General features: G+C 36.1%; 1 protein-coding gene across 1 annotated transcript in view; it reads right to left on the bottom strand.

Moving 5' to 3' along the window:
- Positions 1–1,746: 1,746 nt before the first annotated feature.
- Positions 1,747–15,281, bottom strand: part of lhx5 (LIM homeobox 5) — a 16,758-nt gene continuing 3,223 nt past the window's right edge. The window contains exons 3-5 of the mRNA XM_060890952.1: positions 12,474–12,751; positions 5,407–5,572; positions 1,747–2,644 (exon numbers count right to left, since the gene is read on the bottom strand). Coding sequence (XP_060746935.1) covers positions 2,355–2,644; positions 5,407–5,572; positions 12,474–12,751 — 734 coding nt within the window. The 3' untranslated portion in view covers positions 1,747–2,354. The remainder of the gene's footprint in view (positions 2,645–5,406; positions 5,573–12,473; positions 12,752–15,281) is intronic.

The raw sequence follows: 15,281 nt of genomic DNA, 5'->3' as shown, positions 1-15,281 counted from the left end.
TATTAAACATGGCAGAAATCTATAAAACAATAATATGGTGGACTTCATGAAATAACAATGTTAAGCAATAACAAATATCTTAAATTAGGATTTTACTGTTTAACTTACAAAATGGATGAAAAAACATACGTGTGCATAGTGAATGCTTTAACATATCACCAGTTCTGTTTGTTCAATAAGTTTGCACAATGCCTTACTAGATCGTTTCAGAACAATTAAGTAAGACTATATTTTTCAATTGTTTTTGTTCTTAGCAAAATAGAAATAAAGAGTCTTGGTATATACACTTATTAAAAAATATTGGTCTTTCATTTATTCCGAATATAGATGCCACTATATGTGAATGTCAATTTTAGAGTTTGCTATCTTGTCATATATTTCAGTCTTTTCAGGTAAAACATTGTACCTTATCTCTGTTTTCTTTACCTTCCAAGAAGCCATGGGAGGAGCTGATATTTTCAGTTCAACAGCAAAAGTCTAATATCAACTCATCCCTTTAGATAAATTTAGAAGCATTAAAATAGCAATAAGACTGTGGATGCTTACAAGCTCAATATGCACCCAGCTTTCTTTTATCCAATATAAAGTTAATTTCCCAAAAGCTCAGCTAGCTAAAATGTATGCTAGTATTAATGACACTTTTACTCTTCTTGTAATTGAAACCACATATTTTTCCTCTGCTCAATGCTTTATATATTCTGTTACTAATTCTTTATGACTATATCTGACTATAATTCCTAAAATTCAATCAGTTCAAATCACTGTCTGCACCAGTACAGACTTTTTGGGGTGATGATGGATTTATCTCATTATGACACAAAGCAATTAAATACTATTGCCTTTAAGTCTTACTTTACACACTGTTTGTTTCTTCACTAATTGTATAAGGAAAAACTGAAGCACCATGCCATTCTTTTTCTATGCAATTTATTAGATTAGTTTATTAGTCTCTTGTTTTTTTTAAAAAAATAGCTAATAGCTTGACAGCTAATATGAAGCTACAATATTTTTGTACCCATTGCATACATGCCAGGGACACGGTGGCTTAGTGGTTAGCACGTTCGCCTCACACCTCCAGGATTGGGGGTTCGATTCCCGCCTCCGCCTTGTGTGTGTGGAGTTTGCATGTTCTCCCCATGCCTCGGTGGTTTCCTCCGGGTACTCCGGTTTCCTCCCCTGGTCCAAAGACATGCATGGTAGGTTGATTCTGGAATAATTGGAATGCATGGTCATCTCTGAAATAATTGTCCGTAGTGCGTGAGTGAATGAGAGTGTGTGTGTGCCCTGCGATGGGTTGGCACTCCGTCCAGGGTGTATCCTGCCTTAATGCCCGATAACGCCTGAGATAGGCACAGGCTCCCCGTGACCCGAGGTAGTTCGGATAAGCGGTAGAAAATGAGTGAGTGAGTGAGTGCATACATGCCTATGATCTGATCTGCTACTTAAATTATGATCACTTAATCCTGGTCATGGTTGTTGTAGGTCCAGAACCAATCCCCAGAAAATGGGCTTTGAAATGAATAACAATAAAACATACTGATTGCATACTGATGGAGGTGGATGATGATTGTGTAACCAAATAGATTAGCCAAAATGGAGAGATAAAAGGAAAAGTGGCATAGCACAGCATAGAATACATTTTAGTAGACACTTTGTATGTTTAACTCTTGAAACCACAACTGGGTTGAGAGCAAACTCTGTGTTCATCAAAAGGTTTATTGTTTTTCAATAAATGAAAACAGATCAGAGTTTTAGAACATGAAAAAGCAGTCAAATGGGATGATCCTGGATAAAGGAATAAACCAAAACCTAACTGAATGGGCACAGGTTTAAAGTTTACTACCCAATTCCCAATTTATTCAGAATTTCTGAACAAATCCACTAACTGGTTTCAAGCCATTTGCACACAGACCAACAACATTTGCTAGTCTGTAAATAATAAGAAAAGCAAAACTGGACAAAGCTAACAGGTATGAGCACTAATATGTATGATGCAATACCATAAAACTGAGTCCATGCAAAAACCAATAGCAATGGAAAGAATTCCAGTGTTTGTAACTGGTGTGTCGGGCTGTAGAAAGTGAGTGAAGAGATTGTGACCAAAGAAAGAACATGACGTCCTTGCAATGTTTGAGCCATGTGACATGTTTTTTTCCTGTATGTCATGACCTTGAAACATATTTTCGTCCTGCTCAGAAGAGCACCTCTAGAAATTGGAGCAAATAGAGCCAGTGGGGTTTGTGGGATTTCTTAAGGGATTGGGTGGGTGTCTGGTGCTAAAATTCCAGTCTTGTGTCCTGCACCACATCCCATTTTGCTCCCTTCATTTATCTGTCCAGAAACCCCATCCACCCCTACCACACGGTATTTTCACCCATCTCTTGCCCACTGTAGTTGGCATTGCTGGCCAGTGGGTATGGTGGACTGGGTCCTGTCCCAAATCCACCTTCACCCTGCGCGTTTGGGTGCAAATCTGGGCTAGGCGTGTCATCGTGTGACATCACGTCTGTGAATCGCTGATCGTCTCCGGAGCCTGAGCTGAGCAGGAAGGAAGCCTCGGCAGGAGACTGGGCCTGAGACGAGGGTGGACCATGAGGGAAGAAGTCATAGTTGACGCCTGTGCCATAGTAATCACCTTGGTACTCTGGAAATCAAAAACAGTGGCCACTGATTAGAAATGCTTTAGTTCTGTTTGGCAATTTCATTTTTTTTTTTCTTTAAATGATATATTGAATCATTTGGCTGGTTAATTATTTAGCTTATGAAACAGATATCAGAGTGTTTTTACACCACATTTCATTATGTTAGTTGGTGTGTATATGCAGCATATATTTTTTTTTAATAATAAGAAATTCTAAAATTCACTTAAGATTTGAAAGTCAAGATTAAACATAAAAATAGATCAGATGCTTTATTCAGCCCTGTAATAGCTATTAACTCTAATATTAACCTCAGTTATTTGCTAAAACAGCTTTAAACAAAAATCAAGCAAATATAATGTGAAATTCTAATATATATAGCGAATGCCAAGAAAGAAACAGTGGTGTGTCAGGTTCTGTGGTTCTTTGGACGGTTTTTTTTTTGTGGAAACCAGTAGAGAAAAAAATCAGTCTCAGTGATCTTGACAACAACACAATTGACAATAAACAACATTGTTAGCATTGCCAGATTCATAGGTTAGACAAGCTGACTTTGACTTTGAATGGCAAGTCTCTTTTTGTACACCTTATATCTAGTCTACAAGATGCATTTTTTTTATGTCCTGTAGCACCTGCTGCTTCATGCAAGTTTTGTTCTGGTTTTTAATCTACATGACCTACATGACCCACACAGACATCACCAAATTGTAGCTAAATTGAAACTTCTAATCTCACCCTGGATAGCAGACATATAACTTAATATGCTAGCACTGAGATACGCTAAATGAATGAGCTGAACAATTTATTAGGAAATATTTACATGAAGATATACTATAAAACCTTAACACAAATTGTATCCAAGTCTTCAAGAAGAGCACATCCTCCACATACAGTAATCGTGCTAGCGGCAGAGCTGACAGACGAAAGCTACTTATAATAAATTATGCCTTTTCAGCTTTTAATATTAGTATGTAATGAATTCTTTATGTCTGTAATAGACTTCTTTAACCATGCCAGAGGGATTACGATAAACCTTAGCAAAGAACTGAACAATATAGTAGCAATACTAAACATCACAAAAAGTAAACTTAGTATAAACTTAGCATGAATTTAAGAATTGTATTTTCTATAAAATGCTGACTTATTGTCCACAATGACATGTTGACAGCTCATGTTTTTTTACATAAGCTATCCTTGTGGCAAACATACGTATTTTACTTCCTCAATGATGTTATCACCTCCTACACACCCCTCTGACAGAGAAACGTGTCCTTGCCTAACACAGCGAAGTAATGTCTCATCGCTTATCAAAGGTGATATTTATGAAACCTGAGGAATTTAATTGCTTTTGCTTATACTTATGAACAGTTTCTCTATGTGTTTTCACTGGTTTAAATAGGAAAGGAAAATACTGAAATCGGCAGTGAATCAACTTGAATTGAGGTGATGAATTAATAGAAGAGGCTTTAAGAAGACGGCAGGGTTTAACTAAGGGACAAAGGAGAGGCCAAGTCAGTGACGGTGTATTAAAGACAGTAAATGAAATGCAGTGCTATTCTGATTAACATATTTGTGATATGTGACATTTTGATGTTCAGCTGGCTTTAATACGGTGCAAAAGTGTGTGTGTGTGTGGGGGGGGGCAGTTGGGAAGGGAATAAATGACACGAAATTCAAATGGAAAACTATTAACGAGTGAAGGAATAAACACAACTGGAATAAAAAAATGGGTGACTGTAAGGTAGAAAAGAAGAGTCCTTGAGAAAAAAAAAAAAACAGTGGGTATTTCTGTTTCTCTCCAGGCCATACAAAAACACAATTAGTCTTGCATTTACCATTCCATAAATGTCGCTCTGAATTACAGACTATCTGCTGAGCAACAGAGAACAGAAAGCAGAAGTGGAGTAATACATTCTCTTCCTCATTGCCTCCAGCTTTGCAGCGTGAATTCACACTAATGTGGCTTATTTACTGTACAAGCACAAATAGTCAATAACTGGCGACGCTGGGAATTCTACGCCTTTAGATTACATGCCACTTTGGTTTGACAAATTAACAATAGATTTTGTTACAAAGGAGCAAGCCGCTATATAAATAAATAAATAAATAAAACACGCTGCTGGATGATTTTGTAACAGATTAATACGTTTAAGCTTTTCATGAGCTTCTCGTGTGAGTGTTTGATTTTCAGATCGAATGCCGTTTGAGGGGGCACTGCAGACTTTGTTTCCCAGCAGGCATTGCTCGATTTGTCCCAATTTACCCAGCATAGAATGGGTAAACCTGACATCTCTCAGCTTGAGTACTTTGTGCTGCTGCTGCATGCGTCTGTGCCACGCCAGGTTTTCTCAGGTGAAGCTATTCTGCGATGTAAACAGTAACCAAATCTAATCAAACGTCTGACTAGATCCACTGGGCTTAAAGCACAGATTGTGTCTGCGTGCCTGAAAAACTGATTAGAGATGTTGCTTGAAAAATGTTTGTGCTTTTAGATTTCACTTGGTTGAACAGTCTCTGTAGTACACATTCTTAATAGGGAAGAATGAGAAACAGAGGGATATAACAAAGGATGAGATCTTTGTAGGTGAATGAGGGACATGCAGAAAAGAGAGAATAAGGAGACAGAGAATCTTTTGTTATTTCAAGGTGAGGTAAAGGGTCTATGATTTGAGTATTCCCTGAAAAAAAGCTTTTGTTCTGTGTATGAAGGACAATCGATTGTGTGTATACAAGGCAAAGAAAAATGAATAGAAGGAGGGTCTCATACCTCCGTAGTAGCCATATCCCCCAGGGCCAAGGAGATCAGGCTCGTCGAGTCTGCTGCCCAGCGGCCTCATCCTTCTCGGTCCTCTGAAAAAAGCATGGCGCCGGGCGCCAAGGGCACTGAGCTGCTTCATTCTACGCTCCTTTGACCGTCTGTTCTGAAACCATACCTGAAACGAAAGAGAGATGGTCAGTAAGACAAATATGTGAAAAAGGCTAAGAAGACCTTGTAGAACAAGTAATGGCCGACATAAAAAACAGAGGTTTTAGAAAAATCTTTCAAGCTGCTCCTTTTGTTATTCAAATTCGTACAAATGTTTTAGTTTGTACTTCCAGTTTTTACATTTGCACTTTTTTACATATCATTTTCTATACAGTAAAACATTTATGCTGCATTTATTTTGCAGCTTGTGCCTATAGAATACATTTTGTAAATGCATTAAAATGCAATATCATAATACTTTGCAATAATATTGTTTAATTAACATAAATCACAGTAATGATCTGATTTCATGTCTGCTAAATATCAGGCAATATTTAAGGTAATAGCTGAGCATGCGGCTTATCTAATAGATTAACTTCAGCCAGTCTCATGTAAGAAATTTACAAATTGTTTGATTAGTTCACAAATGGTTTAGTGGTTAGCACGTTCGCCTCACACCTCCAGGGTCGGGGTTCGATTCCCGCCTCCACCTTGTGTGTGTGGAGTTTGCATGTTCTCCCCATGCCTCGGGGGTTTCCTCCGGGTACTCCGGTTTCCTCCCCTGGTCCAAAGACATGCATGGCAGGTTGATTGGCATCTCTGGAAAACTGTCCCTAGTGTATGAGTGTGTGTGCCCTGCGATGGGTTGGCACTCCGTCCAAGGTGTATCCTGCCTTGATGCCCGATGACGCCTGAGATAGGCACAGGCTCCCCGTGACCCGAGGTAGTTCGGATAAGCGGTAGAAGATGAATGAATGAATGAATTCTAATGTGTGAGTTAATCTCTGTCAGTGTAGACTGTATAAACAGTATTACAAATATTAACTATGCTAATACTTGATAACACTTTGGACACTTCGTTCAAAATGTTATTGGTGTACAAACTACATTAAAATAATGAAGGCTTAACATATGTTAGACCTAGCTGTTACTGTAGATCATACTGAAGACTAGTCAGAAATGAACAGTAAGACTAAATGCTGAACAATAAACATCTACAGCCTCAAACTAATGCTTTCAAACATATTCATTTTGATTAACTCTGCATTTCAACACAGTGAAAGCAAAGAGATTAAATAGAAAACAACAAAGAAAATGTGTCATTTTTCATATTCAGTATTTTATATTCAGTAAGGTTTGTTTATATACTGAAAATATAACCAAAATATATTTGTGTGTGCAATCAGTCTATAGTGTTGCAGTGCTATAGTCAAAGGTATCTGTGTTTTCATAGATATAATCACGCAGGCAAGTACAAATAAATTAGTATATGATCAATTAATATATGGTAAAAATAAAAGTATAATGATATGAGTACGCCATAATGATGTGGTTAACTGTAGTTAGTATCACCAGCCACTTTGAAAGGAACACCTATACCCCTGTTTTTGGTGTTTCCAGTCAGACAATGGAGACATTTATCAGCAACATAATTGTTCATATGAAATATCATGAAGAATGGGGAAAACATTCTTTCTCAGCGACTTTGATGATGACATGGTTGTTGGTGCCAATGTGATAATGGTTTATTGATGAGAGAGCTCAGAAGAGAATGGCCAACTGGTTTGAGCTGACAGGAAAGCTACCTTAACACGGGCAGGAAAGCATATCAGAATGGTCTTCATCAAAATATCGAACCCCTTCGTCGAACAGAAGACGATCGCATCTGGTTCTAGTCCTGTCAGCTAAGAACACCAGAGTGAAGCTACAGAGAACACAGGCTCACCAATACTAACCATTTAGACATCATCTGTTTTTTCCCCCTATCTTTAAATGTCACTTTTGTTGAGCCTCTGTCTGCGGTTGTATGGCTGCAGGTGTTTCTATTAAAATGCCTGTTTTGTTGTTTTCGGGACTGAGAGTTAACCCCTCAGTGACTGGGTTGGTTCCCTGCCTAGGAATCAAACCCAGGCCATGTAGGTGAGATCATGGGATACTGTCACTGGACCACCAGCAAGAACAAAGTGATATAATAAAAGTAATAGAATAAAATTGAATTTTTAATAAATGTCATAGAATAAGGAAGAGCAGAGTAAAATCTACTACACAACGCATACTGGTGAAAGTTTAGTTAAGTGTGAGTTTAATACTGGACAGCATTGTACTCTACAGTACTGTATATATTATGTACTATTACTAATATATAATATATACTAAAATATTACCCAGTGACAATATTGTGAGCACAAACATATACTCATCAATATAACACATTGCTGCACCATCATATTGTAATCAAAGTCTCGGATCAATAAACGATTTATAGGTGTTTTGTTGTGTAATTCTAATAACGTGAAGCATATAACACACCTCAATCACTAAAAATGTACTGTATATGACAGTTAATATTGATGATGACTTTATTAGCCAAATTGCATTCATTTAATTACTTTGATTGTTATGGATCAGGCTGTGCCTTGGGAAAATACAACAGGGTTAACCCTGAGTAATGGCTGCAAGTAGTGAGTTTACAAACAAACAATTCAAATCAAATAAAGCATGAAGTTTTTCACGTTGTTAGTTAGCTAGAGGTCATATTTGTTCCGCATCCCTTTGCTCTCTTTGAGTGGGTTGTACTATCTTACTAGCTAGGGAAAAGTTGACTTGTTATCAGGCTATTAACGAAACATGCTGCTATTAATTATGTCTATTTATATCTATCTAATTAATTGAATCATCAGGTTCTGTCAATTTTATAGTTTAGCCTTCAACCAGCTGTCATTGTTGCTTCCTTGACAACCTGTTACTTCAATGTCAAGTATTTATTTTTTTTCTATAAAAATTGCACACAGTTTACACACAGCCTATATATGTATACTTGAGTTTAGAAAACCTTTGTTTTTCTTTATTTCTGTTTTTTACTTTACACGAGGAGCTTTTTTAAATGTATGAAAGCTATATATAAATAAAGAATATAAATATACAGTAATATGTATATCATGTATATGAGTAGACATCAATAAGAGTTCTCTCACTCACTCATTTTCTACCGCTTATCCGAACTACCTCGGGTCACGGGTAGCCTGTACCTATCTCAGGTGTCATTGGGCATCAAGGCAGGATACACCCTGGACGGAGTGCCAACCCATCGCAGGGCACACACACACTCTCATTCACTCACGCAATTGCACACTACGGACAATTTTTTCCAGAGATGCCAATCAACCTACCATGCATGTCTTTGGACCGGGGGAGGAAACTGGAGTACCCGGAGGAAACCCCCGAGGCACGGGGAGAACATGCAAACTCCACACACACAAGGCGGAGGCGGGACTCGAACCCCCAACCCTGGAGGTGTGAGGTGGACGTGATAACCACTAAGCCACCGTGACCCCAATAAGATTTCTTCTTCTTATTATTATTATTTTTACCTAATTTTCTCTCCTATTTGTTCACTTGTCAATTACTAACAACCAGGTGGCTCTCATCTATCATACCACAGCTATATATTGGAGAGACTGAATGCTAACTCACGATTCTGGCAAGACAATGGACCCTCATTCTGCATCACAGTACAATGTAACACACCAGGAGGACAGCTCTGTCTGCCCTCTTTCGCATACAAGAGCTCACAGTTGACAACAATTGGCTGAGAGTTGCAACAGTGACAACTGTACTCCCTTGGCTCCTGGCTGTGCAATCACTGGGATTCGTACTCACAATCCTCTAAACAATGACCAGTACTTATAGTAACAGTAAGTACAGTTCTAATAAGTGCTCTTTTGTCAAACTTGCTTTTCTTTTCACGGTGACTGATTGTACTACCCTTTCTACATCCATGAGGTGATAGGATTCAGAAATGTGCAATGAGTTAGAAAAACATTTAACATTTAACATTAAACATTTAACATTAAATTTAACATTTAACATTAAATTTCAAATCCAGGAACTCCAATTTTGCACTTGTAAAAAAAAAAAAAAAAAATCATGTACATTTATTACAGCTAGGATTTGGAGCCATAATAGAAAAGGTGTGACCTTGTTAAGAAAAAGCCTTTCTTGTTGTTGGAGGAACAGGATCATTTACATTTATTTCCAGCATACAATCTTACACTATTTAAACTTTGACTTCCTAGACATGTAAGTCACTATCAAACACGTCATCCTTAATGAATATGAAGTTAAAAGGTTTTCTACCACAGAGACAGTGTGTTAGATCCACTGTACACTATTGTCAAACATTCACATAAACTATCTGTGAGATGAATGTGGCAGTTCGTCTCAAAAATGGTCAAAAATATATCAAAGTGTGATTTTTCACAGACAAGATGAGATATATATTTCCACTTCTAATACAATCAGCTTTCAGCAGCAAAATAGCAGGGAAAAAAAAGCCTGAAAACGTCCAACCTAAGTGACACTGTTTTTTGTGATAACACAGTGTAACAATGTTTTTGCCACTGCATAATGAATCACATCAAAGATTAAAAAAAATCAAGAGAAAAGACAATAGGGAGATATTAAGGGAGACCAGCTTTTCAAGAAAGAAATGTGCAAACATCTATAGATTTGAATGAATAGAAAAGAAGTAAATCAGACTTCACGACTAATTACATGGTTGGTTATCATGACGCAATCAAAAGATCATGAGCCAAACATACAGCACACTGAACAAATGCACACTAGCTCATCATTTATACGATAATCTATCACCTTTTTTCTATCATCCCTTACATATTTTCCTTCATGCATAGACCAAAGTGAGTACCCAGAAAAGAAAGAAAGAAAGAAACAAACAGATAAAAAAAGAAAGAATATTCACAGCATGCCTACCTAAAACCTTTTAAACATTTCTCGCCATGCTTAGCAAACACCTGCTTATTGAGAACAAGCAACTAACTGTTGGGTAGATTTTTATGGAAATGCTTGCCCTCCTCCTGAGTGAGCATTGCTTAGGGATTACACACACAAACATACACACACACACACACACACAGCCTGCTTCCACGACACAGGCTCCCTGTCTACATGTAAGATTTAAAAATGCAATAAGCAGCAATAATAGTAAACATGGGTCAAAGACCACCTCCATCCTGGCTAAAAAAGAAAGAAACAAAGAGAAAAATCAAAAAATCAAAGCCATATGATTATCATGGGTGTGTATGAGTATAAATACACAGTATGTGTGGAAGGAAAGGAGAGAAGCTTGGAAGTGAGAAAGTGTTTTGGTTTTTGCCCCAATTTGTGCCTTGTTATGTGAACGTAAGTGTGAAACACAATATGTGTTAAAGTGAAAAATCGACAAATGATTGTCGTGCAGCAGTCACAGTTATTATATATTCCTATAATTTAATCAACATGCTTAACAATCGCTTTAGGTTTAACCTGATCGTGACTGTAACATGAACTGTGCAGTATTATATATAATATTCTAGAAAATACCTGCTCTATAAGGAGTACATTTTGTCTGGAACAGGGTGTCTCAAATTGTTAATTGATCAATATTAACATGAAGCAACTATTTTATTATGAATAGGAATAGTTTATTCCTGAACTATGAACAGACGCAACATATTGGCTGCAATGAGATGTTTTATCTATAGGGACTAATTGATTTACTGAGGCATGTACGAAATTCAAGTGTTGTACAAGCTAGGAACTATACAAAATGGATAAATATACAAAAGCATGCTTCATGGATCTTTTGGGGTTCCTGGAGCCCATTTTGAGAACCAATAATTTAGAAAAAATTATAAAATAAGTTAGAAACTTGACACATGTTTCTCATTAGGTTCTTACGCTTTATCTGATCGCCAGGTTTTCAAATGAGCTGCAGGCCTTCCGATGTAATACGTGATGAAACCCTAACACTTCTGAATGATGACTTATGGCAAGTATTTTCATGTAGTATATGATGTCCATTTGCCACTAATATAAAGTTATCAGTTACTTTTTATAATAGAAAAGTGTGAGGTTAGATCATTTATCTAGGAAGATAATAAAGTCTTACATTTAATCCTTTGGTAAAACTCAATTAACTGTAAAAATTATACTGTACCGAATAATTCAAACAAACTTTCTTTTTTATGTTTTCTTCATTTGTACAACAAGAAGAAAAAAGAAACTGGACAAACAGTTTATGATAGTTGATATTCTTACTTATATAGCTGAGAAGATAGATGGATATTATGGATATAATGGATATAATTCTTTAATCTACAGATTTAATTTAATTATTTAGCTATTTGAGTGACTAATCAGTATGAGAAACTTAACAGTACTCAGATCTAATAAAAAATAAGGACTTCTTAATTTTGCTCATATATATATATATATATATATATATATATATATATATATATATATATATATATATATATATATATATGTAAAAACAAAATGAATCAGTGATGACTAAAACGGTGACAAAACGGTAAATTAATCTAATAACTTTATTATTATTATTATTATTATTATTATTATTATTAGTATTATTATTAGTATTATTATTAGTATTATTATTATTATAACTTTTACAAACAATGTAACTAATAAAAAAAAAAATTTTAACTAATAAAAATAAAAGGCAGGTCTACTGTGAATAGCCTTAGAGAAATCTATCCCCCATGTGATATATGTGTATAATAATATATGTAGAATCCTTGTTCACATGTTGATTTTCAGAACATGCTGAAATGCACCTAATTACATATTATTTATATAATCCAGGTGGTGGAGGGAGCCAAAGGTAGAAAATTGACAATATGTACCAGAAGGTTAAAATCACCGTAATTATAATTATGCTGTTATTGATTGATGCGTTTCTGCGCGCGCACACATCGCCCCAAGCGTCTGAAAGGTATAAATAGTCCCTATCTGCCCATCCAGACCCTGAGTATTTATTAACGATGTGCGTAAAGACATTTTACCTGAATGACTCGCATGTTGAGGCCGGTCTCCTGAGCGAGCTGCTCGCGGATGTGGCGTGTTGGTTTCGGCGTGGCCACGAATGCCGCTTTGAGCGTCTCCAGCTGTTTGGCCTTAATGGTGGTGCGCGGGCCGCGGCGCTTCTGGCACGCGCTCTGCTCCTCGCCCTCGTTGGCGTTCGTATCCTTATCCGAGCACGTGGAGTTGTCCGTCTCTTTCGTATCGTCTGTGTTTGTCTCGGGCAGGTCGGGCGAAAGGCTGCGGTCTGTACACGAGGACACTGTCAGAAAAAAAACAAGGTCAGAAAAAAAACAACAACAAAAAAAAAAACGTTGCATACACGTACACGAACATCACACCTGTAAACACACACTGGGATCCTAAATGGCTATATACTGCATGTAATATGCAATGCAATTAAAGAAGCTGTAGGTACTGCAGGCCAATACGCACTGTCACAAAAAGTCTTCTTAATCGCACATTCGCTTGTCGCTGCGGTAGCAATTTTATATGTAGTATATTTTATATGAAGGCTTGCTTTAGGTCACAACTTAAGCTTTCCATACAGAAGATGTCCTCTTGACAGCGAAGGATAATACAGATACAGATTAATACCTGAAGTCCAAATGGCGACAGAGTATAAAAGCTAGACATAGAGTATAAAAGCTAGCCAATGTATACGCAGAAGTAGTGAAAAAAACATCCTCCAAAAAAAGCCCAGTACTTACTAACCTTTTATTTGATATTAGATTATTAATAGACTTCCTCTATCCACTGGCATGAGGTTTATACAAGAAGTCGCTCTGGATACGCGTTTGTACAGAATGCTGTAAAAGTGTAAATATAAATGCATAAACCCATATTTATTTTATAAGCATATGTCTACACGATGTGTCACACTAAACAAATGTGCAGCCTGTCGTGTAATTATGTGAGGCATGAGAGCTTTTTAATAATGAATTTTCACCCTCAGCCCAGATGCAATGTGTTAACAATGTAAAAAACAAACCAAAGCAACAAACAAAACAGTGTTTATCATAATTACTTACAGCCATTTCCCTTGTTATTATTAATACTGACGTGATTTAATTGCATCATTTATATACTCTTTATTTTATTTATTTAATTCTTTAGGTCATTCATGGTTATCCAAATTCAATTGACCAGTCAAGTCACCAGTGAAAAGTGAATGACCTAAAAAAAGAAGTTTAAAATAATATCCTATGGATATTATAATAAACAAACAAACAAACAAATAAATAAATAGTACAACATTGATAGTGATCATAATCACATAAAATGCGAGCCCCACTGACAACCATGTATTATGTGGGCATGCATTATTAATGCTTAATGATTTCTTCCCCTATATGAGGTACTTGTCAATATCAATACACACATGAACCTACTGTTTGACTAAGCACAGTGTCACTACTTCACGTGTCCTCATGGTGGCGCTTATCAATTTATCAAAACGAGGTCTGAACATAAACGGAAGCTACGTGTAACTGCAGACTTGACGTTTGTGTCATCTGGAGTGAAAGCCATTCTGTATAACCGAAAACAAAGGCGATTGGTTGTACCCAGAAAACAGCTCTTATAGCGTACAATATCTTACAGCAATATAAAGAAATAACTTGTAATTATTATTATTATTATTATTATTATTATTATTATTATTATTATTATTATTATTAGTAGTAGTAGTAGTAGTAGAAGTAGTAGTAGTAGTAACTGCAGATCTACAGTGAGACCCAATGCCACAAATTCTCGTGACATGTTTTTAAAAGTACACAAAATGGAATTGATCTAAATATATATCTACGTTTTATTCTATAGAATGTTGTTATTTTTTAAAGACGTAATTACACTCTTCTCACTAGGGTGAAACCCTATAAAGTCCACCTTTGTAATCTTAATATATATATATTATATATTCAATTGATTCAATATATATATATATATTCAATATATATATATTTTTTACCTGAAATCTAAACTGAAATCATTTTTACATGCACACGATACCCACAATTCCAGGTAAAAGGCGACAATTCTAACAAAAAGACACAGCTTAGTACTCGTTTGTTTTATTCCTGAGAATATATATATATAGGCCTGGCTTTATTTACATTTAGCTAACTGCTCAGTGCTGCTTGTTATATGATATGCATATAATTACATCCATCGCAGCATGCACATTTAGGGTAGAAATAAAAGTTGTGTCTTCAATGTTATAACTTTTAAACGTTCCACATAAACGTGATTGCATAACTATAGTATGCGAAGTGCTGCTTTAAGCACAGTGAAGATGACACACAGTATACAAGAATTACAATCTAAATAAATTACCAACACTTGGACATATGTATAAACACCAAACAGAAGTACAAGTACAGCACAAGTAAACAGATAAAAATACCGAGCAGAGAAAAGGAGGATTTACATCTACTAGCCTAATGTAAGGTAATTTGGACCTAAATTCCTATAGCTGTAGTTTGTAGCTCAGTGTGTAATAAAAAAAAGTTGATATTAACAGAAAGGGTCTCCTATCGGCTAGCAATTGTGTAGCATGCAGTAAGAAATAGCTATTAATATGCAATATTATATATAGACTAGAGCAATACATCTGTATTTATAAAATTAATTCATCATCATCAACATCAACAACAACAACACCAATGGTGATAACAGGAACTTAAGAAACCTAAGATGTTGAAATAAATGTTGCGGATGGTATTTCTCACGAACTACATCATATTTTGAAGTAAAAAAAATTAATCGATTTGATCAGTTATAATTAAAGGGGA

The sequence above is a fragment of the Tachysurus vachellii genome, chromosome 17, assembly GCF_030014155.1.
Source record: "Tachysurus vachellii isolate PV-2020 chromosome 17, HZAU_Pvac_v1, whole genome shotgun sequence".
NCBI classification, from domain to species: domain Eukaryota; kingdom Metazoa; phylum Chordata; class Actinopteri; order Siluriformes; family Bagridae; genus Tachysurus; species Tachysurus vachellii.
The sequence above is the reverse complement of the archived record's forward strand: the minus strand, read 5'-3'. Positions and strand labels throughout refer to the sequence as shown.